This window comes from Oscarella lobularis, chromosome 18 (genome assembly GCF_947507565.1).
Source record: "Oscarella lobularis chromosome 18, ooOscLobu1.1, whole genome shotgun sequence".
NCBI lineage: Eukaryota > Metazoa > Porifera > Homoscleromorpha > Homosclerophorida > Oscarellidae > Oscarella > Oscarella lobularis.
In genome coordinates, this window is record NC_089192.1 from 1,852,727 (window position 1) to 1,879,254 (window position 26,528).

General features: G+C 43.2%; 2 protein-coding genes and 1 long non-coding RNA gene across 8 annotated transcripts; 1 reads left to right on the forward strand and 2 right to left on the reverse strand.

Moving 5' to 3' along the window:
* Positions 1–73: 73 nt before the first annotated feature.
* Positions 74–1,506, reverse strand: LOC136198257 (uncharacterized). 2 transcript variants are annotated; one of them, XR_010672709.1, is made up of 5 exons: positions 1,372–1,506; positions 1,218–1,305; positions 913–998; positions 283–855; positions 74–211 (listed from the first exon to the last, which is right to left on the reverse strand). It is a non-coding gene; the product is annotated as an uncharacterized lncRNA (long non-coding RNA). The 2 variants fall into 2 exon arrangements; XR_010672708.1 differs by having other exon boundaries at positions 1,367–1,506.
* A 4,406-nt stretch (positions 1,507–5,912) lies between these two features.
* Positions 5,913–25,138, reverse strand: LOC136198239 (E3 ubiquitin-protein ligase rnf213-alpha-like). Of its 5 annotated transcripts, none has more exons than XM_065988149.1 (50): positions 24,816–25,138; positions 24,671–24,758; positions 24,507–24,603; positions 24,179–24,450; positions 24,043–24,096; positions 23,870–23,983; positions 23,237–23,357; positions 22,995–23,132; positions 22,701–22,921; positions 22,362–22,639; positions 22,066–22,307; positions 21,791–22,012; positions 21,539–21,734; positions 21,422–21,480; positions 21,077–21,368; positions 20,918–21,022; positions 20,752–20,865; positions 20,506–20,704; positions 20,117–20,455; positions 19,482–20,065; positions 19,264–19,423; positions 14,660–19,216; positions 14,354–14,606; positions 11,800–14,302; positions 11,519–11,743; positions 11,268–11,461; positions 11,110–11,215; positions 10,944–11,047; positions 10,699–10,878; positions 10,341–10,625; positions 10,144–10,279; positions 9,717–10,073; positions 9,542–9,664; positions 9,383–9,487; positions 9,061–9,324; positions 8,948–9,011; positions 8,855–8,889; positions 8,714–8,805; positions 8,512–8,659; positions 8,278–8,464; positions 8,105–8,202; positions 7,982–8,045; positions 7,743–7,927; positions 7,551–7,692; positions 7,226–7,493; positions 6,961–7,168; positions 6,830–6,904; positions 6,492–6,779; positions 6,263–6,438; positions 5,913–6,206 (listed from the first exon to the last, which is right to left on the reverse strand). In XM_065988149.1, the coding sequence occupies exons 4-50, from the start codon at positions 24,273–24,275 to the stop codon at positions 6,053–6,055; spliced, it is 15,111 nt and encodes a 5,036-aa protein (XP_065844221.1). In that variant the 5' UTR covers positions 24,276–24,450; positions 24,507–24,603; positions 24,671–24,758; positions 24,816–25,138; the 3' UTR covers positions 5,913–6,052. The 5 variants fall into 5 exon arrangements, with proteins under 5 accessions (XP_065844221.1, XP_065844223.1, XP_065844225.1 ...); XM_065988151.1 differs by having other exon boundaries at positions 24,179–24,282; positions 24,341–24,603; XM_065988153.1 differs by having other exon boundaries at positions 23,870–23,980; positions 24,179–24,603.
* Positions 24,975–26,523, forward strand: LOC136198240 (TNF receptor-associated factor 6-like). Its single transcript, XM_065988154.1, has one exon. It carries the CDS (start codon positions 25,186–25,188, stop codon positions 26,491–26,493), a length of 1,308 nt encoding a protein of 435 aa, XP_065844226.1. The 5' UTR covers positions 24,975–25,185; the 3' UTR covers positions 26,494–26,523.
* The last annotated feature ends 5 nt before the right edge of the window (positions 26,524–26,528 follow it).

Here is a 26,528-nt window from a genome sequence, read left to right on the forward strand (position 1 = left end):
CGAAAAGAAAGATGTGCGTTTATTTAGAGAGTTACTTTCTGCTTAACAACCTGCATAAGAACCTGTTCCGAGCTTTTCATTGGGGAGCTAAGCTGAGAATTGCGACAAACTCGTTAGACTGCGTTGCGCTTCTTCAAGTGAGTCTAGAAGAGTTTGACGTCGACATTCCAGACCACGACGTTCGGTTCGATGTTGCCGCTCCATTTTATATCTGAGAAAAAATAATTTAATAAAACCTTTATTCGAATTATCGAATCTCTTTAGTAATGGAATAATTTTTACTTTTCCTCTGCAAGAAATAAGCATTGAGCTTCGAGAGTCAGGCACCGAGACTCGATTTCAACACAAACAACCGTACTTCGTACTCAGTTAGTGAAAAACTTTATTTCGTCACTTGTCCAGATTGCTGCATCACTGTTTACTTTCTCTTAGTTCCCATTCAATATCTCGGAAACGAAGTCTGCCAAAATTATTACTATTAACTTACTTGCAATGTTAAGTAACGCCCGATTCGTCTAGTGTCGTTATTCTAACATGCCTGATGGACGTGATTGCATAGAGGTTGATCCAAAAAAACTGCCTAGGCGAAGTTGATACAGTACATAGATATCAATACGGCGCAGAGTACTGTTTATCGCGGTGTGAACCAGGCTCGATACTACATAGCAGCTCTGATGCTCGTTCAGTCATCTCCAAGAAAAAGGACGAAAGCGAGCAAAGTAAAAGAGATCGGTGACCGCGGCACTCTCTTCCCTGATGATTTTCGTTTCGATGGTTCTCGAGGGTCTACATCGCTTTGCGAGACTCTTTCAGTCTGTCCTCGAAGCAAGGTATAGGCTCCACGAGGAATTCGCTCTAGCTAGACGAACGCTATAATAAAACATATGCAATACAAAACAGAGTTTCACACACCCTTCGTAATTTTGTTCTCATATGCAATCGGTCTACATCGACCACCTCAAAATAATCAAGTCTAGTCATTCCTGCCAAACTGTTATCTAAAAATTAGCAATAAAAATTATTATCTGAAAGGATCTATGGTACGTCGTGGATAATAATTCAAAGATGTGTATGAGATAGCCCATTGGAGAACGGGAGAGGCCCCCTTTGGGGGTTCAGTATCACTAGGGCCATGGGATATGAACATCGTGCGCGCGCATAACTCAAACCACAAGGAGACAACCTTTTAGAGCATCGGAGAAAGGAATTGGACTTACTATGGAGGAGAGACGAGCTTCGAAACGACGACGGTTAAATTTGGCTCTTGGGCGATCGGGAACGACTGAGACGCGTCGACTGACTCGTCTACGTGCAGGCCTTTAGGCTACCGCCAAACGGAATACTGAACTCGCGCTGCGAGCTTTACCTTACGCTTGGCAATGGCGAAAATCTGTTCGTGAGACAACGTAGGAGGCCTCACTTTCTCGTAAATGCGCCAGCGTCTAGAAAAACTGCTCTGGAAAGCATCTTACTATAGCCGAAACGCGTCCTGCGAAAAAATCCAGTCAAAACCCTGCAGTCAAAAGGATTACTCTTCGTTGACCATTACCCGGATGAAAACACGAACTATTTTTGATCTGCTAAACAGTATTGCTTATTGTTACATCTTTTTCGCCGGCGTGCAGCTCGTTGCGTGGCAAAGTGAACCCAAGTCAGCTGTCATTATTCACGTGAATAACAATTGTGGTCATATGAATGCATCGAATTCCTCCTAGGCACTTCCCGTGCAGATATCTTCATGAGATGGTCCCAATTATCAGATAAAAAAGCCAAAAATCGCAAAACAGAGAAAAGGCTACATGTATTTCGCCAGATTATCCTTTTCTCACAAGTTTCCGTAGGTACACATATCTCATAAGTTAGGAGGGTAAATTCGTATAGAGAATTGATATGAATTTTTAAAAGAAATTGTAGCGGATTCCGCTGCGGATATGCTTTCAGTCTAGGATATTTATGTTCTCGACGAGACCCTGAATCTCCGATGCGGTGAACGCCTCAAGCCGAACTCGCGGAACGCGTTTTACCAGTATTATATAAGAGCTGAGACGTATATGAATTTGGTTGCCGCATTTTTTCCGCGACTTCAGTGTTCTAGACCTCGGCTGATGGGAACCAGATGATGTTTTATCAATCGTGACGTCACTAAAGTAGGAAGGAGAAAGCTGCATTGGATCACGTGCATAAGCAGGATGCATATAAATTGGCAAATATATAGAAGAATAAGGTCAGTTGGCTTCGACCATTGCTCGAGAATTGACTACGAAGGAAAGCTACAAGAGCATGTCTAACCAAGTGAATATCGCTCTTGTTATAGCCGTTATTGCCTCAGCGGCCAAAGGTATACATGCATTCGCGTCTCGCGTAATATGCATGCAGAGTGCATGTGTACCCACCCGCCTTACTAAATTCATACAGTATAGCTGACGGCCGGCTGCAAGATATAAGCTAGGCTAGGCACGCAATAGTCAAGGTGCAAGAGCAGCATCTGTTTCGGCTTTACAAAAACATTACTAAATGCAAGATGATCATGTCTAAGTGCCACTTAGGTTCTAACGTAATTAGCGCGCCTAAACGTAAAAACAGTTCAAACGCTTTTGAAACTTTATTAGAGAATAAGGTAGACTTGTTGCCCTACAAATCGCAATCGCGAAGCAAGATGCACTATACCGATTAGAATGTTATCGATTTTTCAAAGAAAGCCAACAACTTCTAAGCAACGATCTTGCGTAATTCCCCATTCCTACCGTTGCTATATTAGGAAATGTTTGGGACGAAAAGGGCGCAAACTTTGAAATGACAGACACGGATGTGGGCAATAATGTACAGATCGAAACGCTGATTCGATTGAAAGAACTCGGCTTCAACGTCACCGTCATTATCGGCGCCATCCTGAGAAACGACGGAACGAGAGAAAAATTAAAGAAACTCATCTACAAAAGAGAAAGCACACACGATTCGCTCATATCACTGAGCTGCATGAAGAAATACCGGATATCGTTACCGAAGCGGAAGTGAAACTGATGATCGAGAGAAGGAATAAAAATCGTCTATCCTATACTGATGAAAACGCCCTTGTGGCACCGAAGACCCTTCTTCTGAAAATAGAATTCGATCTCGATCCGTCGCAAGATCTCGCGTTCGTTTTTGCTCGTGGTGAGAGCAACGGTGACAGACGCAAGCGCGGATGGTGGACCAACGCAGGCCGAGTAGTCGGTCGCGCTGCTGTTGGCGTCGCCGAAACTTTTGGAGGTATCATCAGTGGTATTTTCGGAGGAAAGAAATGACTTATGAAGTTACTTTCCACGAAGTGAGCATGCGATGCTGAGCTGAAGTTAGTCTGCATGTTTGTTGTCGGTGTTCAATATGCAAGTTGTGCTTTCCATATATGAGAATTCTGCCCCTTACGTACACAGTACAGTGTACTGCTCTCATTCGCAATGCAAGATATCTTGCGAGAAGTCTACTTTTGCGTCACACTCCGTCTATCTCTCATGCACCTTAGAGCCGGGGGGAGCAAATGTTTTATTGAAGGACGCCCGCGGAGCAAAGCCCAAAGTATTTTGTACACGATCATGCTTAATTAACACAGAAGGAGCGCTTCGATGCGAATGCAATTCAGGTTGTGATCTGTATAATTGTGGGAAGTCCTGCTTAGAACGCTATACCCTTAAGGATGCGGTAACGGATTCTGCATATATAGGCTAAAGCTGCCAATTGCTCACTGAAACTGTGCGTCAAATTAACAAGGCATTGCATGCAATGAATAGATCTGAAGCCCGGAATATTCAAATGGTTGATATGCCAAACCCAAATAATGTTTCCTGTAACTATGGCTGGAGAGGAACTTCCTGTGAAACCGCAATCTGTTTTCAAGGATGTATTCACGATACGTAAGACAAACCAGGAAACTGTACATGCGAGAGAGAATGGACAGGAAACATATGAACTTACCCGTTTGTTCGAATGAGTGCGAGAACGAAGGAGTCTGCTCGGCACCGAAAACGTATAAATAGACGGACTGATTCAAACTAGCGTCTTTCTCGTCAGAAATGACAAAAACAGGTGATGTGTACTGCGATGCCTATTTTAGCTTTAGCATAGCTTCCCTAAAGCACCACTTCATATTTCTTCATAGATTGAACTAGGAGCAAGGATATCACATTCATGGCCATCTCGAAAGGATGAGGTAAAATAGATTATTGCCTTCTGGTAAATCAACTGGAGCATCTGACTGCAAATAAGAAACTGTTATAAATGTGAAAAGGCCAAAGCATCATTGCAACGTTCAGAGGCCTCCTAAGGATAACAGCTATCCACGACTCGAGAGAAACATCAAAAGAAGGAGTTCGTAGCCCAATGAAGGTCGTAGAGCGCTTTTAAAGCAATGAGATAAAACGCCTTACGAAAATAGGAGCTTGGTGGCTTGAAACGATCGATACGACCGATCAAAACTCACAGGGGTGCTGCGATGAATGACTCTGCAAAGCTTCCTGACCGAAAAAGAGCACAGAAGTCGTTAATCTCAGGCGAATCCAGGGCGAATCGAAACAGAGATGATCGCGCGCTAGTCGAGAGACGGCGAGGCTGTACGTACGGTCAAAAAACATCGATGATGCACGGGGCCCCGACCTCTATTTCCACGCTAACAATCAGCATCGGTTCCCTCTCGTCTTCGAGACCAGAACTTACCAGATTTTGGAATTGTTTTCGACTGAGAGAAGGAGGAAAACGGGCATCAAAAGAAATCTGGGAAGGCAATAGCGCACGCGATCTCTGACGTAGACACGCCAAAGATATAAAAGGCCACACCTAAAATGATCAATTTTAATAACAAATTTATGTTCGACCGCTCAAGGTTTGGGTATATGGTGGCGAATGCCTTCGTGAGGTATTCGGCCGCCTTGCCGGCTACATGGCTGACGCTTTGAGTCTTTGACGGTTTCCTCTTAGCCAAAAAGGACTCGGAAAATTGAGAGCAATATCGGTTTGAAATTTTTTTGCGTTTATCAAATTCTAAAATTTGCTCTGCTTTTCACCATGATGAACATTAACTTCGTACGAGAGAGTGGGCTTTCTTCTCGTTGAATATGCCGAGATAGCTGCAGCGAGCATGGTGAAGATGGCCTGTCACCGGGGTACAGCGATGTCGTAGTGAAAGCAGTCGCTGATTGTTAAAATTATTGCTCGACTATAGTGATGCCTTTACTGTATTATGAACATTAATAATTGGCATCGTTGCCATTGAGTCTTGCTATAACTGAAATCGACTTCTGTAAATCGCAGAATAGAAGAAGATGAGTGGCGCGATATCATCCTAAAGATATCGTAGAATGAGCTACTCGAGATCGTTGCAGACTGCTTAAGCATTTATTAGAATCTTCTCTCGAACAAGGAGCCGCCGCCAATCAAAGCCGCTAACATCGTATTCATTCACTGAGGACTGGTTTTTAGGGAGATTTTTTGTTGCCCAAGCAGATGAAGTTTAGTCCCCTAAGATGCTGTACCTGAGGAATGATTTTCTTTTGAAAGAAGAGCGTAGGGTTATCTCCAATGAAGGATAAAGCATTGCGCTCATGATTCTTTAAAAAGGTGATCAGTTTTTATTCAATCTTTTTATTTAATTGAACCGTTTCAAAGATAGCATTGGTAATGACAGTTCTATACTTACTTGCTGATTTAGATTCTTTTAGAAGCGCATTGGATAAAGCAAGAACACCAGTGCAGCATTCCCACCTGCTAAATTTGATGAATAAGTGGTGGAAAGAAGTTAGAGGTTACTTTGATTAGGAATTGTGTATATTAATCATTTATATAAATTTCGGCGCCTACCATCACGTTTGGGAAGCCTCCGTCGCCGTTATAGGGGCTTGCAAATGCGTTTGCCATTCATTACAGCATAGATGTAATAATATATGATGGTTGGCTCAATATTATTTACACATAAAAACAAAAACCAATGTCAGAAAATACCTTTATAATACTATAAAAGATACAACTACTAAGTAAACAAACAAGAGTTCAACGAAAACTCACCTTACCAATACAATTAATTCTAAACACTGATATTATGACTAATAGAACAGTTAGACTGAAGTTCAACAGAGATTCTCCAGCAATGCAAAAGATGGCTCAAACGCACCTCATCAGGGATGTCATTTAGGCCCTTCAACTTTGAACGACGAAAATTCTGCAATGCTTTCTTAAATCTAATCATCGTCAAGTAGAAACATTAATGACATAGTCAGTTAATTGTTAGGCTTACGAATAATCTTCCAAGTTTTGCATGTCACCCATGTTCTTCAACTCTAGCCAAGCAAGCTCCACCAGTTCATGCATGAAAACGTCCAGATCAATCCTGCGCAAAGCATCTAAGAAACGGCACAAAAGACTTTCACCCATGTTTTTCTTGAACAAGTCAGGAAGGTGTTCGAAAAAATCCTAAATATCAGGAGTACATAGCGGAAGTATACTGCAAGCCTGCACGAGCGTACTCCGTGACTTGCAACCAGTCTTTTTCCTTTCTCGACCATAAGCGTTCGCCACAGCGACAGCGTGTGCTTTAAGCAACAATTTCGCCGAGCCGTTGCACTTACAAGCCCACGTTCCTCCGGCATTTTTAGAGTTTTGTGGAGGTATTCGTGAACAAGACAATCTTTGTCCGGGCCAGTTGACGAAATGAAGCCAATGAGCACGTCAAGAACTGACAGCACGCTATACACGTCCGTCAGATCGCGGAGTTCGTTAATAATCTGTCTCGACACGGAAGAAGAGAGATGTTCCTAGATTTCTGAGACTCAAGCCCAAGTATTTAGTAATTTTATAACAGTACCTGAGGTATTTTTCGCTGGATTTTATTAAACATTTCAGCACTATTAGCATCCTCGCTGTACACAAATGTGTAAGGCTAACCAAAAAACAGTGCTGAGATAATACAACGACTTTCTTGGTTTTAGCCTGCACCTCAAACTCCAAGCGACGCTTTCCACTTAGAAATCGATCTATTAATTGACGCTCTAGAGATGCATAGTTGTAGGATATTTCACTGCCTTTGCCTGCTTCAAGAGAGTAGGTGCAATTAGCTACAATAAGAGGATTCAGATCGCGTTCTCGGTCGTAGGATATCAAATATGCCCGAGCAACTTCACGCATGGGAATTATAGGACCAGTCCTGCACACCAAAAAGCAGTCGGCTAACGCAAGGAGCAAGTTCTGATCAAATACTTACCCTTCCAATCCAGACAGACTTCTAAACTCAGAAACGAATTCGTTGTGAACGCAGTTGATCAGGTAATCTACCAGAGACATTGCACATACGCCTTTTCCCGAGGTCGTAGGTAACAAAAAAGCAAGAGGTGTGTCTTCAGTCACTTGCTCGAGTTTATCGTCGTTCTTGTCAGGCTTTAGACGCCCGTGTCTCAAAATTTCACTGCGAAGATACTCCCACACGCTTTGAAAGTCTTCAATCAGAGAACTAAAAACCTTCCTCTCGGACTCTGAATACATAGTAATCTAAAAAACACCACAGCCTGTCGAGGCGAATCTTTACAAACCCGAATGGATACGGTGAAGAAAATCACTAATCGAAGTCTTCAGGGCTTTCCTCAACGAAAGCCGATGATGAAACTTCTCCTGAAGCATACGCTGCAGCTGCAAAACTTGTGGTAAAAATTGAAGCGTATTAAGATTGTGCTCCTGAGAAAACTTTTCCAATCAATTTAATTAAACAGCTACAAGCGTAAAACCTTTCTCAAAAATTTTCTGAGAATTCGGAGTTCACGACGATCAGAACTGCTTTTGCAGTGAAGCTCTAAGGATTCTGCCAAATGCTCAACACTGACTTGAACTCGATAACGCCAAAGGGACGACGAGGATGTTGTTCCTGGAGGAGAGTCAAGTTCATACAGCCACCGTATGAGCGGATTAGTGCCTTGGAAATCGTACACTTAGGTGACAGTCGACTACCAGTAAACATTAAGCATACCATCCTTTCTATCGTTTGTCACACTTTCCATCCAATCGCTTACATTTCGCATTCTTATCAGCTCCTAAAAAAGCTATCTTAACCCACTCTCAACTGTATATACATTAATAGACTCCAGCCTACCTGCAAAGCCGGGTCAATAAAATGGCATGCAAAGTTCTTTTCCCAATCCTGCCTCTCTTCGGCAGACTTTAGGGTACCTTTTCCTTTCAAAACAACCACTTAAAAAGAAAGAGTATATAATAAATGGGGAAAGTCAATTTGTCACTGTAAAAGTTAAAAGGAGTGCTGCATACCGTATTGATGCTTAGAAACCACGACATCCAAAAACCAATGAATAATGACAATAGCGTTATTTAAGTCGTAACCAATCGCCATGGCAAACGCCTTCACATCCTTTACAAAGTGATCCCAAAAAAATTGAGGCAGCTGATCGACAAGCACGGCTGGTTTCACTATTCGCAGGAGTGATTTCAAGAGATGCTTCAAAAACATGGTAAAAAAATGAATCTGCGTGAAAATTAAATCACCTGTCCATCGCACGAGGCCCACATAAGAGCTGCATGCATGAGAAGACGAATAATAGCACAGCCTGACGATGACAACTCGCGCTCTACAGCAGGCCCGACACCTTCACGTGCAGCTGCATGACCGAGAATGTGGCCAGTATCACCGTTCCTGCATCAAACAACCATAGTGTGAGCGTCAAGGTATGCGGTTCATGTAAAGTACTTTCGGGATTTTTGCTTTTTTACTTGCTGCTGGCGACCACTGCTCTGAGCTCCGCAAACTGAACACGCTTGAACAGAAGAAAATGCGCTAGACTACAAAGAAGCTGAAACAAGGATGCCTTCTATTCGTGTCTTCGCTCACGCTGTTGAAATAGTAATTATGACCATTAGCACATTCTAGATACAAAAAATGTATTTTTTAAATTTTATAATGTCAAGCAAATTGTCAACTTACGGTTCCAAGCTGTTCCACCGCTAGCTATTCCTTGGTCTCCAGGCATTGTAGGAAAATAAGCGTCCTTAGTCAGACAGTTCTTGACTTAAAACCAAAAGAGTGATGCAACATACCGTCAATTTTGAAGGATCCTTCATCATGTAAAAAAACGGTTTCATGAGAGGATCATCAGCTTCAGCAGACGCCTCAATTGTAAGACGGACGTGGAAAGCTAACGCAGCTATAGCCCTTGACTGTAGGCTTTGTTTAAGAGATACTAAAACGGGAAGTTCTCTGCTTGCGGTCTGAGTATATTTAATAATATAGAGCCCATTTTCTCTAGCCCACGAAGGTAAACCAGGCGCAGAATGGCAGTACTCTTCCAGAAGGCGTTGCACCTATAAGACATGTACATGCTTCAAACGGTGATAACTGTTATGACTACTGGTTTTATACCTTTACACTGACATGTTTCGTGCTATCTGCGTATGCTTGTCGCATTGTAACTTCGCGATACATAGCAAGCAGGATTATTACTGCTTTAACTTTCACTTGCGAAGTCTTAACAGTTACTGCTAGTAGACCGAGTAGTGATATAAGTTTGGTCTCATTTACCTCTATAACTTCTTTCATAGGCAAAAGAGATTCCATTAGAATAGACCGCGCCACCGCTTCTCTCATATCTTTGTAAATTTTGCCAATTACAATAAAGTAATCAGGAGCCACGTCTTTGCCACTCTAGAAAGAAAACGTTACTAGTTACTAGTAGCTGCGTCTGTTCTAACTTTACTTGAGAGTGCTGAAGTACAGTTTTCCCCAGCCAAGTCAATGCGTAGGCATCCGTATTCTGTAGTTGAGTAAGAACGTCGAGATCTCGACGTCGTCTCACTAGCTCCTTGAGAAGAAAAATCAATGCATGTCGTTCAGTGCACAGCTTTTGCGCCAGCTCAATTGCTAAGGTTTCGGATTCAGAAGGCAGTTCGCCTTTCTCCAGGATGTCCAAGATGACCTTTGCAACCGAATACAGGCCGACGCGAGCGCACGCCACCGTTTTCAGATGTGCGAGACTGTAAGTGTTCAGCAAATTGTTTTCGGCATACCGAAGCAATCCAGTCAGAGACAGGCTTTCAGTTTCAATTATCAAATCCTTAATAAAACGACAGTTAGGTAGAGTAGAGGTGAGATCTGCAACATGTAGTTGCTTTCTCCGTGCAAACCTCAAAGCACTGTACAAAGATCACATCAAATTCTTCTTTCGCCTTTTGAGCAATGGCGGAGTTAGTGAGTCCAGCAAAAACGTTTTGTGTTTTGTCAAAGTATTCGTGAAGGTGCTCATCTATACATTCCTGAGTACTAATAAAATAAAAGGTTAATCGATTAGTTTATTTGTCAAAAACGAACGTATTTGGCGTACGGAGGACATCTAAGCAGAAGTTGCAAAAGAAACGAACGTACAGTAGGCGTTGCGTCGATTGCATCAACACTGAGAGGTGAAAACGACCGAGTCGCTGAAGCTTCTCCTTCTGATTGCGATTGAAAGACTAAATCCATAAGAAAACGAACTAAGGCTGGCTGCGGTGGCTTTTCAACAGAGTCGTTGGCACGGAAGCTATAGACATTAAAGCTATGCACTGCAACAAGCTCCATGAAGAAAGTTGTGCAACATTTTCTAAAGAACTGAAAAGTACGTGTATTCTCCCTAAAAAGATTAAAATAATATTAATAAGCCATGCGGAGGGCACATATTCATATTCAGTTCACAAGGCACTTACACAAGCTTGTCTGAGGAGCTAATACAGAGAATCGGCGATTTGCACAAAGGGCAAGAGGAAGCGTTGTCGTACATTGATTTCGCTATGCATTGGGCGCAAAAAATGTGTTTGCAAGACAATAGAACGGGCTCTTTGTCTATCCAGGCGTTTCCGCACACAGAGCAGTAAACACCGTTTTTACTTTGTTAAAATAGAGAAAGAGCCTATATATTATATATTTGAGATGCCAAAAGCCACTTTCTTACCCAAAAAGTTTTTCAGAGCACTCAAGGCTCCTTTCGTTCAAGAATCCGGCTACTAATTCAACAGTTTCTACTGTTTTGAAATCAAGATTAGAATTTTCAAAGTTCTGAAATTACAGAAATCAAAGATAAATAAATTACAAAGTAATCAATTCAAATTCTGACGCACCTCAAACATTCTGTTGCCAGTTTCTGTAAAGAAATCAGTCTTGCTTTCTAACGGTTTCGTGTGCTCGAAATATAGACGAACCACGCATATTTTCGTCCACATATTCCTACGTTTGGCATAAATAATACCTATAAGGATAGGCAAAAGAGAGCTCTTACCGAGCAAAGCTCTTCTGCGAAATGTCTGCAGTTGACAGTGTAATTTTCACCGGCAATTCGAACCAAGCTTCTAAGCAAGGTTTCGCTTTCTGAACACGCTGTAGCCACGCTTTTCGCAATCTGGGAGATAACAGTGTACAAGGTTTTGGCATAAGAGACTTCAAAAAGTTAATGACAGCAAACTCATCAAACTCCTAAGGTGGATAAAAAGCGGTTAAGTAAAATATAAATTGTAGGTCATGCATCATTACGTCAGTGGCATCCATGTCCTGCAAAGACTCTAATTTCCAATGACAAGAAACATCTTCATCCAAATCAAGTAAATCTGAAAAGCAGCCGAGTCGGAGTTTAATGCGATCATAAGCAACATGAATAGATGGAATCGTTAGACAGTGAAGAGAAGAATCTTCCTCCAAAAGACTGTCTCCAACAGTGCTGAGTTTAATAGCATGATGTTTAATAGCAGAAAACACAAGCTAAAGAACACACTAAACGTACATTTTTTGCTGACGGCCACGCGAAGACTGGTTACCTGAAAATCGTTACCGCTTCTTGGATAGCAGACCATGTGAACAAAGTCTTCAAGATAAATCAAGGCCAAATTTTCATCACCCGCTGAAAAGGAACATTCTCTGACAACTTTTCCTACAGACGAACGTTCAAAAAGCTGCTGCAAATCACTAAGTAGACGCCAACACTCTAGGTCGGATAAACAATGCACAAAACCCATGATCGATATTTCAGAAAGGTTTTTTGCTTTCTCCATCATTCCATCCACCTCCTCCTTAACAAGTCGGGAAAACGGAAAGCCAGCGCAAAACGCGTGATTCTTATATCCCGATCCTTTGACTGAGACGCGATTTGACTCGTGGCTAAATGGATAACGCAAAGAAAAAAGCTGCGGGCAGGAAAACAACTTTAGCCACAAGGCCCCAATGTAATTATCAGCCATTTTCCGTAGCAATAGCAAGTTTGAATCAGCATCGATGAACGCAATTAGCTCAGCAAGTATCGGAGTAACAACGTCGACAATTTTGAGCCAAAGCGAATGGCGAAAAGTTCCGCCAGCCTGAATGCTATATAGATTAAGAGCTTCATTCTTCACCCACTCGCCGTCGCTTTCGTTCCGAAATAGACTGTCTCTTTCTTCAAGAAGACTGATGACTTTTTTCTTTAATTCATCAAAGAATCTGCAAACACCTTTTGGCGATGGTTCTGCTTCCGGTATCAGGAAAAGTAGCGCATCGAGACGTTCGTTCGTTGCATCCTGTCGAGATCCAGGCAAATCATTAAGTCTGCTTATCGCGGCATGCACACAGGAACGAAAAAGACTCGCTGCACTCACAACAGCTTCCTTCTTCTGAGAAATATCCTTCTTTTCCAAAACATTCTCAGCGACTTCAAGTTCTGGCACCGGACTGTCACGACTAAACCTTTTGTCAGCAGTTGTCTGCGTCTTTCCAAACAAAGAACTAATTTTTCGATCTACTAAGGAAGGTATGGAGAGCAGCTTGGCGTCGTCAGCTGGTTTAAGGTCATCTACGTGAACCTCGGTCCAGTCTCCCCCTTGAAATCGTTCAAAATGGCCACCAGTAGTGCGAGACAGGTGTACCAAAAACACTGCATGCCTTGACGCCATAAAAATCCCATTTTCCCCACGCTTTTGAAAAACTTCTGCTCGTTTTTCTTCAACGAGGTAACGAGCATAGGCGACTAATTCACCGCTCTCGTCACCTGATTCGCAGACCACTACAAGAAGGCTGTCTTCGTCGCCTGATTGGGAATAAAATTCCTCGACACGTGAGCAGAATTGTTGCTCTGTATCCAACTGCTGCAGAAAAATAACTTGATGAATCGTTTTGAAGCCCATAGGTAGTAGACAGCGAATAGCATCGCCTGACAAGAGTTTAGAGTGAGTCGTCACTTGAATAAGTTGACTTTCTTTTTCTTTTTTCAGTTGAATGCTAAGGTAATCTGTCAAACTAGAATGCTCCTGCGTCACAAAATAGGTATCCCACAAAAGTCTTGATTGGCTACTAAGTCGGGAATATCCTAGCCGCGCTACTGCGTCGGGTGTAGCGCACTGCAGAAGAATTTCACGTGACTTCGACAGAAGCTTCTTCCTCCATTCATCGTCACCTAGAGCCAAGCGATCGTCACCTTCCTGCTCTAGACAACGACTCGCGCCAAAAACAATCGTTGAAGCCGCGCCAGAATGGTAACCGACGAAACTATCAGCTGGCCCAAATGGAGTCGCGCGCTCATCCTCTCGAACTTGAGTAGTTTCAGAGAAAGCTTCCACCCATCGTTCAACTTCTTCAACAATTTCTTGCTGTTCCTTTGTGAATATAGACGAAAAAGCAAGAAAATGCTTTTCCATGCGATTGATTAATGGAATGGGAAATTCGGTGTAGACTTTCTCGCGATCGGCAATCAGAATCAGCCGAAATTGCTTGTGCACTTGGCACTTGACTCGATGACTGCCCAATCCCAAGTCTACAAAGCGCTGACCTCCGTGATATACGTAGTATTGGTTTAAAGCATCGTACAAGCTTTCGTACAGTTTATCGAGATTCAGTAAGATAACGGTACGACCCGTAGCCATGCAGACCTTGACACGGTTGATTTTTCGACAAAGTTGCGTGTACTCTTGATCTTTTGGAAAGCTGCTGCCGTAAATGATGACAGGATTCTCGTCCTCGACGAGAAACTGATTACGAACGATAGGAAGCACTGCGTAGTTCTCCGTTAAAAGAAGTAGGTAGCGGCTTTCGTCTAAATAGCCCTCGGATTTGACTCCACTTTGAGCAGAATTGTGTTTTGGTTTATTTAAATTGGCCCTTATTAGTCCCACAGGGCTACTGTCAAGGTTCAAAGCGTCGTCATCGCTGTTAAATGGAAGATAACTTCGAAAGAATCTCACAGGGTCAAAGTCAATATATCCCCCAAAGTTACGCCGAATTGCGTGAAGTAGTTGACTATTACTTGGTGGCCTCTTCGTCATTTTGCAAAATGAAAATATCATTTTGACAAGGCTATAAATCAAATATACTCAAGGAAGTTTTGAGAAAAATTTACCGGTATACCTGTAGAAGTCTCGTAGGCCAAAAAAATCTCTCTTCCCTCTCTTTTCGGGTTGGCCGTATATTTCTAAGTAGGCTTCCGCTAATCCATGAAAAAACGGTTGCAGTAATAGCTCAGTCTCTTCGTCTGCCGAGCAAATTCCCCGAGCACTGATAACCAACTCGTCGCTCATCGGAACATTTCGCTGCACGAGAATGCCGCGATTCATCTTTGCTGGATCGAGTGCCCAGTTGGAGAGACCAACAAAAGCCACACCTATAAACATGTAATGATTTAAGCGCAACTGCCAATAAGTCTGACACAATTACGTTGTTGATGCTTGTCAGTGTCAGCTCCTGTTGTGCCGTCATCAAGGAGAGGATGAAGAGCCTTTAGAGGTAGACGTGGCGAATCCTCGGCTAATCCTACTTCGTCTAACACAACGCACGCGACAAAGCGATCCAAACCGTTCTCCTTCTGCACCCTCTGACACTGATCAAAAGTGCTGATAATCCCGTCGGCAGTTGAAAGAGCGCTACACTGATATGAAATCATGTGAATTTGCTTTAGGTGTCTGTACAGTTTGCTATTCGATTGTTCTCCCCTCATTGAATTCTTAACAACGTCTTTCGCAAGTGACTTTGAGCTGCCGGGTTTTCCCACGAGAAAAAGAGGAATCCGCAAGTCGACGCAAACAACCATCATAAAAACGTTTTCTTTCAGAGCGTGATTACGACCGATTTTAGGAGGGAGGTCGAGTTCATCAAGAAACACGGTCTGACAGAAGTCTATTTCTCTCCACATCTGAGAGGAAGAAACAGGAAGAGCACAGGGTGCTTTGAAACAAGAACAAACAGCGTCTCGATACGGAGCGCGATCTACTAGTCGAGCTTGATAGCTCACTCCTATCGAAAGAACAAGTGAACGCGTGACAGCATCCAAAGGCGATGCTTCCTCCTCATTATTCTTATTTTCCTCGTATTTCCTTTTCATAAACGGATCAAGCACATCGTGGAGTTTGTAAAACCACACCATAATCAACATAGCCCGTTCTACATCCCGCAAGCTCACGTAACTACATTCGTCGTCACGAGCGCGCATAAAAGACTGCGAGCAGGCAAGAACAGCCGTAGTGACGTCAATAAGACCAGGCTTACTAGGAAGAGATCCATTCTCAGCGTGCCGTTTCACAATCTGAAAAATGTAACTTCGTTCTGTGTCTGGACTGAGCTGACCAAAATCCCATACGAGTGCCTTCATACTCTCCGGTAGAGGATGAACTCGGTAGACCAACTGCCGCAGAGGAATGTCGCCGAGGCGATCTTCTGTATTGTTGGGGCGAACGTGATAGCCGAGTCCAGCAGACTCCAGCTTTTGAATCATGACGTTTGTGTGCTTCCTGTAAGGATTACAAGCGGCAATGACGTGAAGATTAGTGCCAAGCCCATGAACAGAACGACCGTTCATTCGCCCATCGCACATAAGTTCTTTTATCAGACCAACTGCGTCTGTCGTATTCGCCTCGTCAAAGAAAAGCACTGTCTTGACTTTGTTCCGAGCATTCTCCACGGCGCACTGCTCAGCCTGAGAAACTCTTTTCCTAATATCTGATTGGGTCAGTCCACCGTGAACCTTTACTAGAATAAAATTTTGCACATCCTTACTCTGAGCCTGCAACAAGCACATAAATCGTATCAGACGCGTTTTTCCGCAACCGGTCTCTCCCATAACCACGACAGGAATGCTGCAGCGAAAACGCATGTGAATAGCGAGAATTTTGATCATGTTATCCGTGGTCAAGTCGTAACTCTGATCTGGATCTCTTTCAGGAACATGCGGCAGTCCCATGACGCTGCACAGAATTTCAATTTTTTTGGTTTTTGACAGTTCATCGTAATTAATTACAATATTCTTTTTAAGCCATTCGTAGCCTGCATCCACCTTTAGATTTGGCCATTCATCTGCGCTCACATGCAGCGGAAATTTTTGATAAAGAAGAGCCCGAATAAGATCGTTGCTCACGGTCAGTTCTTTGTCCAGCTCAGTTTCTGTACGAGGATTTATCAAGCGGTTGTTCCTTGTGTACAAATTGAATGGCGTCGTTGAATGTCGATCTTCGTTAAAAAAGAGATACGAGTGTGAGTGATGCTCCCATCTGCGACGCAGCTGATACTGCTGCAAACTATTCACTTCTTCTCGTAGCGTCCCGTCGTCCAGCGACGGAGTAGAAAAGTCTCGCGACATGACGATTATCAGTCTTAACACAAAAATCTTGAATCCAGGCAGGCCTGCGGCTTCTGAACAAAAGTCATTTTGCTCATAGTCACAAAGATGATTGTTTAGAAAGCTAGCAAAATGACTCAGCATAGCCCACGACGGATCGAATACGCCGCAATGGTCTGTAAACGTTTTTAGGCACATGATACGCGTTCCTTCAATTTTATCACGGTTGAATTTGAATCGCTCGAGATCTTCCTTGCGAGAAAGCCGAACAAGATACTGAAAGGGTCGCTGAAAATTTAAGTCCTGGAATCTGGTCTCATCAAAAAATCCAACACTTTTCTGACTTTTACTTAGATCGAGTAATTCCCTTGGAGATCGGCAACGAATAGCAGGAAGAAAGGCTTCAAAAGGTACGTGCTTCTGATTTCGTGTCGTCGAACCCCTTTTTATTAACGTGTCTTGCTCTTCAGGCCAAGTACATTCGAAGATATGCATGTCTGTCAGTCTTCGACGCCAAACACGTCCTTTAGAGTCATTTATCTGGCCGAGAACAACAAAGTTAAAAAGAAACTCATCGAGTCCTTTTCGAACGGAAGGAGAAATGTCAAAATGAATTAATCTTGATAGAGTCTGGTCTGGATGAGGAAAGAATGATTCCAGGACTTCCATTATAGCATCAGAGTCTACAACTGAATCGTGAAGAGGAACGATAATTTTTGTCACTAGTTTTTCGTCCTCAACAGAGTAGTAGATCTTAGCTTGTCTGTTGTTTGGTATATGAGCTAACTTTGCAGCCACACTGCTGACAAAAAGCGACTTTCCAACACCCGCTCGAGTCGAATAAACCACGCGTACGCAGCTCTGTTCGTCGTCCAACTGATCAGCAGCGGGTGTCCACGCAGTACCCATCGTTGTGCATAGTTTTAATTCAGATGGCCCGTTTCGAAATTGATCTTTTAGGTACGACTGTACCTCTTGACGTGACGGACAAGATAAAGGCGGTCTTCTGTATCGCTCAAGGGATGAAACAAAGTATGACTTGTCCTCATTTTCGGCACAACAAATCACAACTAAACGAAAACTTTCCCCGAACTCGCCCGAAAGTCCTTGACTAAGTTTGAAAAGTTCATCTACCGCTTCTCTACTGACTTCGTAACTTAGACGGTCGGCCCCAACTAAGCAGAATAAACGACCCTGCGTTGGGTCTTTGATCGCTCGCCTCCAAAACAATAAAACCGTCTCAAAAGTTGTTTCGGGAGAACAAAGCAAAACCTCCTCAGCTGAAGGAAGTGGAAGATCTCGGTCTGTCATATATACCCGTAACACAGTAGATAATAGGTCCGATCGAGGAACCAAAATAAGATTCGGATGACCAAGTTTAAGTTGATTGCAGGGGAACGATCGTGGTAGCGAAGGAGGTGTCCTCTTGGCTAGAGCACGGAGAAATTCGCCTAGCCTTTCAAATGCCAGATACTGCGGGTTGTCGATGCTCATAACGGGAGTACCAGACTCCGATTTCTGCTGAGGCTGACTAAATTCATTTGCACTAAGAGATTCAAAGTGTACCGGGGAAGCAAATCCACCCCAAGGATGACGTTTTAAGCTTCGCAGACTACCAGCAGAATGTCGCCCTCCAAGCGGAGAGGTTCGAGCCAAGCTGCCGCCAGTGCTGCTTAAATCGGCTTCCTGATTCTGCAATCGTGGTGACGACTTGGAGCACGTTTTTTCTACTGTTTCACTAACATCTTTTTCGTTGATATTAGGCTTTATGCACTCTAGCAGTGCGTAAATGTCGTTAGGCAATTTGGTACCTCTGGCCACAAGATGTCCAAGATGTTCCGTAAGTTTAAGTAACTGTTCCGTCGTAAAATAATTGAGATAATAATAATTTGATCGTAGGCGACGAATTTCAGCTTTCCACAATTTGAGATCAGACGTCATTTCTGTCTTGACCTTCTTCAATTCTCCCCAAAACTGTTCCAGCTGCCTTGACTTGTCGGCGGAATATTCATTGTCATGCTGCAAGGGAGAAATGCAGCAAAAACTCCTTCGCCAGGAACGATATTTTGCGTGACCAGCCTTGTGAAGGTCTAAAAGTTCAGCGGCAAGTTGGATTATATATTCCAAGGTACTGCGAAATACGTTGACTTCGCTTTGCCGTTCACTACCGTGACCGGAGATAAGAATCAATTTGCTTTCAAGATCTTGCAAGGCGAATAAATTGTACTTGGTTCTTCCACCTTTCCTTTCTGCCACCGAAGGTCTTACGATTAGTTCAATGAAATCTCCAATGTCTTTAGCAAGGCTTCTGTCTCCTTGGTACCCGACCAAATATTCACCGTACGAATTTATCGCTTCTACTTCCGAAAAGGACGACACTTCAACGGAACCCAACGACACTTTCATTAGTTTGAAGTCCGCGAGGTATTTCTGCGTGTCACACCATTTCTGCGGAAGCTTTTGATCGCGCTTGAGTTGTTCAAATACGCCTCTGCAGGCACCAAAAAGCTGATCTAAATTTGCCTCTTCTGAGAGATTAAAGAGGAGAGTAGCATATCCAGCGCAGGATGCTCTCAAATGGACAACTTTGAAAGCTCCAAAATCGCCTTCGGTGCTGCATAAAGTTCCAGCTAACTCAACAAATGTTTCAAGTTCGGTCCATTCTATCAAATTTAAATAACACATATTCGTGAGGAGCGCTACTTCTCACCTTTGAGGTCTCTTTTGACCCAATCAATAAGAGGTCCACAATCTGCAAACATTTGCAGACAGACAATCTGCTCTTCTTCCATAGCTTCTAAGAAGCTTCCTGCTGACATCATAGCGGCATTCATGACTAAAAGAGGCTGTCCCTGCAACAATTGAGAATCCTACGAAAACACAAAATGTAAAAGGTATAAAGCACGCTGCATATAATTTTAGTCACACCAAAGAGCAGATTTCAGAAAGGGCGACCAAAGGCTTCGAAACGTGGAGTTCGGCGCACACGCAACGTACAGCTTTAGCCGCAACAGCCGATTTGCTGAGAGTCTTGTACAAGCAAATCTGTCTAACTCTTTCGGCTAGTAATCTTCCGGAATTGTCGCTGTCCAAATCCATATAACTCAATTCCTCTCTCAACTTTTCTGAACTATAAGACAAAAGTTTAAAATTATCTTTGACTTCTTTCAGCTTAATTTCGCCGCTCTTTACGAGTTCACAAACTTTTTTCCACGCTCGGAACACCGGCTCAATCACCAATTGAATTACTCGATTAAGAGCCATTGGAACCGTTTCAGTATCTTCATTTCCTTTACAATCTCTTTCCAAAACGTTCTTTTTATCACGCAAAAGACGGTGAAATACTAAGCTTTTCTGAAGCTCATTGAGTGGCTTCATGTAGTGTTTGACCTTTGGCAGACAGTCAAAATAAACGACATCAATAGAGCCATCTTCTAATCTTCTAACAAGCTTGTTTAAAGAAATTTCGGATACGTCAATCTTCGAAAAATCCCTGAGTCGCTGAAAGTCAACTGCAGAAAATCGAATTGACTGTATTTCACAAAAAGCTTTCGCAAATTTACCTTTTCCTGCCAAAGACTGACACGTACTTAAAAAGTTCAGGACAAGCTTCTTTTCTTTATCAAAGCGTTCTAACTCTTGGATGCGAAGATGCAAAGCGCCCTCGGTTATCTGCTGCAGTGAAGACCGTTTTCGCTCGATGGGAGGGTGCTTACTATTCTGCTCATCAAGAATTGCGCAGAGAGCATCAAGCTGTTGAATATTGGCCTTTGCAAGCTCCAAATCAGCAACAGAAACAGTTGCACTAGCAATCTGCCCAAGAAAGTTTACAATGACTCTCTTCGCCTTAAGCATTCGCAAAACCACGTCTGAATTTTCGTCAGGAAACAATTCTTCGTCACCTAAAAATAAATGTCAGAATAGCGTGCAGCAATCAATTTGTGTGTGCTACCACAAAGCCGTAGATAACGTTTCCACAAAGAAGACTGAAAGATGTTAGCCAACCAGGCTGAGTCAGAAGCCTCAAAAGCAGGAGACTTCGATGAGAGAATATCCGAAAGACAGCGACGCGAATGTAGCACAGAGCATTCTGCCGTTCCTTTTGCTGTGTAGAAAAAGCAATGAAAACTTGACTCTAGATCTCCTTGACTCTAAATAAGACGGTCGCTCTGCGCTGAATAATAAAAAGAGTGTTCACCTGTATCAACTGCTCAACAGCTGATCTGGACAAATCAATGAGACATTCTTCGACCAGAGAACAAAAGGAATTATTCTTTATAGACTTATAGGCCGCCAACTTTTGCTCGTTATTCTACAAGATTCATTATGATTACGAGATAACCCTTAATTAATTGCCAGTGTACCAAATTTGGAAACTGCTTTTCAAACCGAGATTTGAGCCGAAAATTCCAATAACAGACCTCATCAGATTTTAAGACCGTCCCATAGCAAAACATCTTATTCCACAACTAAAAGAAAAATAGTAACAAAAGTTGTATTCAAATCCGCTAATTTGTCGTTGCCTTGAGATCAGAGCAAAAGTCGTGATGAGACGAAACTGACTCAATCCAGCTGGCACATATGTTCGCCACTACTTCGACTTCAGTGTAATCGCTACCTTCTAGCGCATGATGTTGCTCGAACAACAAATTAAGGGTGTCAAAAAGAACACGGTCTTGTTCTCGAGGCAAATGCTTGCTAAATTCAGCCAACAATGTAAGACACGCCCTGATTCCCATCTTAGTTGAATCAATGACATGAGAAATACTTCTCGTATCCGTGGTTGAATTGCAAACGTTTTCAATATCAGCACATCTAAAAAAAGAGCTGGAGAAAATTGTACGAGTCGAACCGGTGCAAAATTCTACTTCAGGAAATGTAAATCCTCCTTTCTTAAAATTTCAAAAAAACCCTCAAGGAAGGTAACCTACGGCATGCGCAAAAGTAAATGAAAGCTCAAGTGAAGCCTAATAAAGAAAACAAACCAATGATATTTTGACTTCAGCAGAGTCGCCTATTCTAAGAGCCTTCTTTATGACAGCAGCCACGCCTTCACTCAGTAAAGAAGCTGACGTAATCCAAAACTTAGCCTCGTCATAAGGTGAAGCAAAAATTATAACGCGAAAAAGTAAAGGATCCGTTTCAAAAAGAGGTTCTATTTGTTCTCGGATGTCCAGAAGGCTAACATGTATATACGTAGATGCTTTTCATAGATAAGAATAACGGTTCGCTGTTACCTTGCGCTGTTTTCGTTCTTCTGAAATGCGGATATGGCTTCCTTCAGCTCTCCAAGTCCCCACCATTCGTCCTGTTCAAAAGAAACGTTGCAAGGCAAGTTAAAAGGCTTAGTAAGATCAGAAAGAAAATGAATCAGAGGCAACGAAAATATCCACTCGGTAGTAGGATAGCTTTTAAAACATAGCTCCGAGCAGATGTTACAGAGAGCATCGGTGATTTCCCTTAAACAATAATAACATAAAAATGCAAACTCCTGTGGCCCGGCCGCTCGAACCTGATGCTAGAAAAATTCTTCTGAATCGTGTCTTTGATCGCGTCGTAGTAACTCTGCTCCAAAGAAAAAGAATGTGCTAATGACTTTAAATGGTCATTGCTTAATTCGAGCCCAATGCGGTGTTTCTTGACGACAATTGCAATAGCAGCAGCAGAAACAACTTTTTCTGCAGCCTTTTCTTTGCATGTCGGTTTAAAACTTTTAAGCTGTTCCAGCTTTGGCTTTAAAATATCGCAAAGAATCTTAAAATCGGAAACAAAATTGCCATTTCCAGTGGTACGAATACCAAAACTTACCATCGCTACATTCATTTCCTCAGGATTCCAGTCCCGCAAATGCCAGATACTTTCACGAACTGAAAGCTGTTGCAATTGGTTTACAACGCTTTCAAGTCGAGTAAGAGCTTCACAAGCCAGCATAGGCTCGAGAAACACATCGCTTGCGCAATAGAAACCCTGCCATTTCGGCAGAAACTCTCCAATTGCCAATTTCCTGCTGTCGACGAAAACATCCCGAGATCGTCCTGTATCAGGTGTCCATCGGTGTACGACATCATCGTACTTGACAAAATGACCTATGGAGACAGGAGTGATTGCACTTTTAAAGTTGATACGAGAGCGGCCTGACTGTAATACCTTTGCAGTTGCCTCGCAGCTCAGGAGGCAATACAAGAATACGGAAGAGGTAGCCACCGCACGAACGCGGCGCAACAATGAATTCAGGCTCTACTTTGCTTTTCTTCAATTTTCTCTGCTTCTTGATGGTATACTTGTAGAAAATAGAATCACGGGTAACAGCGATTGGAAGAACGGTGCTTCCGCACAACTTGAAAAATTTACTTTTTCCGTCTAGCGACCTAAAGAAGAGTTACAGATTGATCATATTAAATAACTGTGCGATGAACACAACAAGAAAAGTCGGAGACATACGGAATGCTGCCTTGCACTTTCATCGAAATTTCCCGCAAATTGGATTCAAACTGTATGTACACTCGCTTATCGTTTTCTTCAAACTTCCATTCGGGATGAAGCAACGCATGAAACGTTACTTTTAATCCAGCTGCTGGCCTAAACAAAGGAGAGAATAGCAATCTCACTCTTCAACTAGTATCATCATTATATTTCAATAATAATTATTATTATTAGCTATTATAATGAGCCAGCCAACTCACTTCTGCGGTTTGAAGCCTACACCGTCTCTTTGAAGCAGTGGCAACGCGTCATCGCTGCTGTTGTCAGAAACAGTCTTTTCGGCAATAGCTGAAGCTTCTCCGTTACGGAGACTAGTCACTGCTAAAAAATAGCCATGCAATCAGACGCTCGGAATCAATAATATTACATCCTAATTAAAAAGCTTTACCCGCCCAGCCCAGGTAGGTCACAAAACGATTTCTTGCAAATTACACAGAAGAAAGCCGCACAAAGAAACAAAAGACCATCGCGTATTGCGAGCCAAGCGTAATTACGCTAAACGTCGCGCCACTCACTACTTTTGTATGGTTCGGAAACGCTTCTGCCTAATCTACCTATACATACATACATACATATATGTGCAGTAAAAAAGTATAACTATGATCCAGGGTCTGAAGGACAGAGTACAGGAAGTAGGGTCTATAAAAGCGGACGTACGGAGAGTGACCACATGCACTGCACCGCTGTGCATCCCGGAGAGTCTCCCTTATTTTAATTAACGCCCACAATGAGTTCTTAAGCTACGCAAAGAATTGCTCACTTGCTCACGCGAGACTGTAATTAGGTTAAATACCGCCACACCAGAACAAAAATGTAATCACGTCAAAGCGCACCTGAACGAATGCCCAAAGAGTTTGGTCCAAGAAAATCCTCCGACTCGTCTTGATGGCGAGAGTCTGACTCTCCTTCAGAAGAAGGCTCTTGTGCTATAGGTACCACGCCCTCTTCTACAGAAACGAAACCACGTGAGAGAACAAACACGCAACGGGCCATAAGATTGATTTACCACCAACTTTCGGCAGATGCAAAGGCGACGGCAGCGAATCAGGTTGCGACGCAGCTATTGTAACACCAGATGAGGAAAAGAAAACAACATACTCACGTGACAAATAAAGCCTTGGCGTGCGACTTCACTTCCCTACCTTGTGAGCTACCCGCTGCTTCAAGCTTATCGACCGGCACATCCCTCTCAGCTACCGCGCAGCTGCTCTCCGTCGCAGAGATGTCTTCAGTCTGCATTTTGCGACTTCAAGCAGCCGAAAACGAGTTGCTGAGAAGAGAAGACAGGGTTTGCGAATACTAACTGAAGGCTAAGTCGTTCTCCGAGCCCTCTGGCACCAGCTGCAACCGCGGCTATGAAGACTTATGAAACCAGGAAAAATGGCTTCCGGCGTGATTCGTTGAAAGCACGTGACTGCGTGGGAAGTGAGATTGCCCGACACTAGACGCATGACAATGCTCAAATGAAACCTGCAACTTTAGACACCGCAACAGCCATTCACGCACTCAAAAGAGGCAAAACGGTCTCACAGCATTCTCACAGTTGCCCAAAGCGCACAGACCACTGCTGCACAAAATAAATTAAGAATCCTCAATTACGTTATTAGCTATATGCTGCACGATATTTTTCTAACCTGCAAAGCTATAAAACCGTTTGAAGAGCGAGAACATTTTCCGCCTTGAACGAGAACTTGAAAGAAATAGGTATAATGATTTTCCTTCCTTCAAACAGCATTAAATCATTACCCAGAGCAAAGTGCGCTACCAAATATAATGTACCTGAATTATTTAATTCATTTGCAGTACAAAGCGGTCAGTAGCGGTCATGCATTCACACGTGAAGTAAATACACCGTCATTTCAGTAGCTTTGTGACCGTAAACGAAATTAATAGGTTGTTTGTCGTGCTACTGGATACGCCAGCGACCCAAGACTGCGACCTGTGCGATGTTATTCGGCGTGGGAACGCCTGCCGTCGAACGCGCACGAAGCGTTCGCTGTAGGACGCATTTGCGACCGAACGAGCAACGATAGAACGGCGTAGAGACGCTCTTTGACCCCGATCCGTGCTTAGACCTGGGCTGCTAGCTGCAGAGCCGTGATTTGCGCAATGCGCATGCGATGAGATCTAGTTAGCGTACGTTGCCAGAATGTCTGCCGTCGGAGGCTTCGACGCCAAGTTCGCTCATTTGCCAAACAATCTGTCGTGTCCAATATGCCACGTTGGCATAAGAGATCCTCTGCTAACATTTTGCGGTCACCGCTTCTGCGCTACGTGCGTAGAGCCTCTTCGAACGAAGAAGAGATCTCTCACGTGCCCAATCTGTCGAGAAGAGCTGAGGCCAGATCAAGTCTATCCAGACAATGCAATCAAGCGTGATGTGCTTGATCTCGAAGTGGCATGCCACCTGGATGAGATGGGATGCAAATGGCGAGGAGAGCTGCGTGAGCTGAAGAATCATGAAACCAAATGCGAGTTCGTAATTGTTCCTTGCGCGCAATGCAGCGCCAACGTCATGCGTCAACATATAAATGAGCATTTACAGAAAACGTGTTCTAGAAGAAAGGTTTCTTGTCGGCATTGCCTCAAACTTATCCTGTTTCAAAACTTAAAGGAACATCTGCAGGATTGTCCTCTGTGTCCGCTGTTCTGTCCTCAGGGCTGCCGAAAACGACTTGTTCGCCGCCAGATACGCCAACATGTGGCAGAAAATGGAACGTGTCCCAACACATATGTTGCTTGTCCCCTTAGCGCCTGCGACTTTAAAGGGAAAAGAAAAGACGTGCTTCGACATAAAAGCGAACGAGTGGAATACCATCTCGACCTATCGCTTATAGAAGTGAAGAGATTGAAGGACGACGTTAGAAAATCGGAAAGCGAGACAGCCGAATTGAAACGGGAGATTGCTTCTTTGAAAGGCGAGATGAGGAATTCGAAAGGCGAGACAACCGATCTGAAACATGAGATTGCTCATTTGAAAAGCGAGATTGCTGATATGAAGAAGCAAATCAGCAAGAGCGAATCACCTTTTGTTTACTTGTGGAGGGTGACTGACTGGGCTAGCCATTTTGAGAAAGCAAAATCTCATAGCGATTATTCCGTTGCATGTCATCCAGTTTACATCTCCACGCCGGGGCACAGAGTGAAACCAAAGATATATCCCAATAACGAGATGTCGGGTTATGTGGGAATATTCCTGTTCATCGCAAAAGGTCACTATGATGATTTCATTGAATGGCCGTTCAACACCGATTATTCATTCACCGTCATTGATCAGCAGAGAAACGGCGAAAACGAAACAATGAGAATGTTTGCCGATGTTGCCATGGTAGAAATCCTGCGACAAAACAGTACAGGTGGGTATGGTTTTCATAGATTTATTAGCCACGACAGACTTGAGGAGCGCATGTTTGTTAGAAGTGATTGCCTGTTTTTAAAACTCGTTGTACACCTGTAGGAACCTGTTGTACTTGCAATATATTATATTAATCA

Excerpts from the sequence above, each read along its gene's own strand:
- LOC136198239 (XM_065988149.1), bottom strand. The coding sequence starts at position 24,275 with ATGCAGACTGAAGACATCTCTGCGACGGAGAGCAGCTGCGCGGTAGCT. Across the intron at positions 10,280-10,340 it reads CTTCTGCTTAGATGTCCTCC|TACTCAGGAATGTATAGATG; the intron begins GTACGCCAAATA and ends TTATTTTATTAG. Across the intron at positions 8,465-8,511 it reads GGGCCTCGTGCGATGGACAG|CATCTCTTGAAATCACTCCT; the intron begins GTGATTTAATTT and ends ATGTTTTTGAAG.
- LOC136198240 (XM_065988154.1), top strand. The coding sequence starts at position 25,186 with ATGTCTGCCGTCGGAGGCTTCGACGCCAAGTTCGCTCATTTGCCAAAC.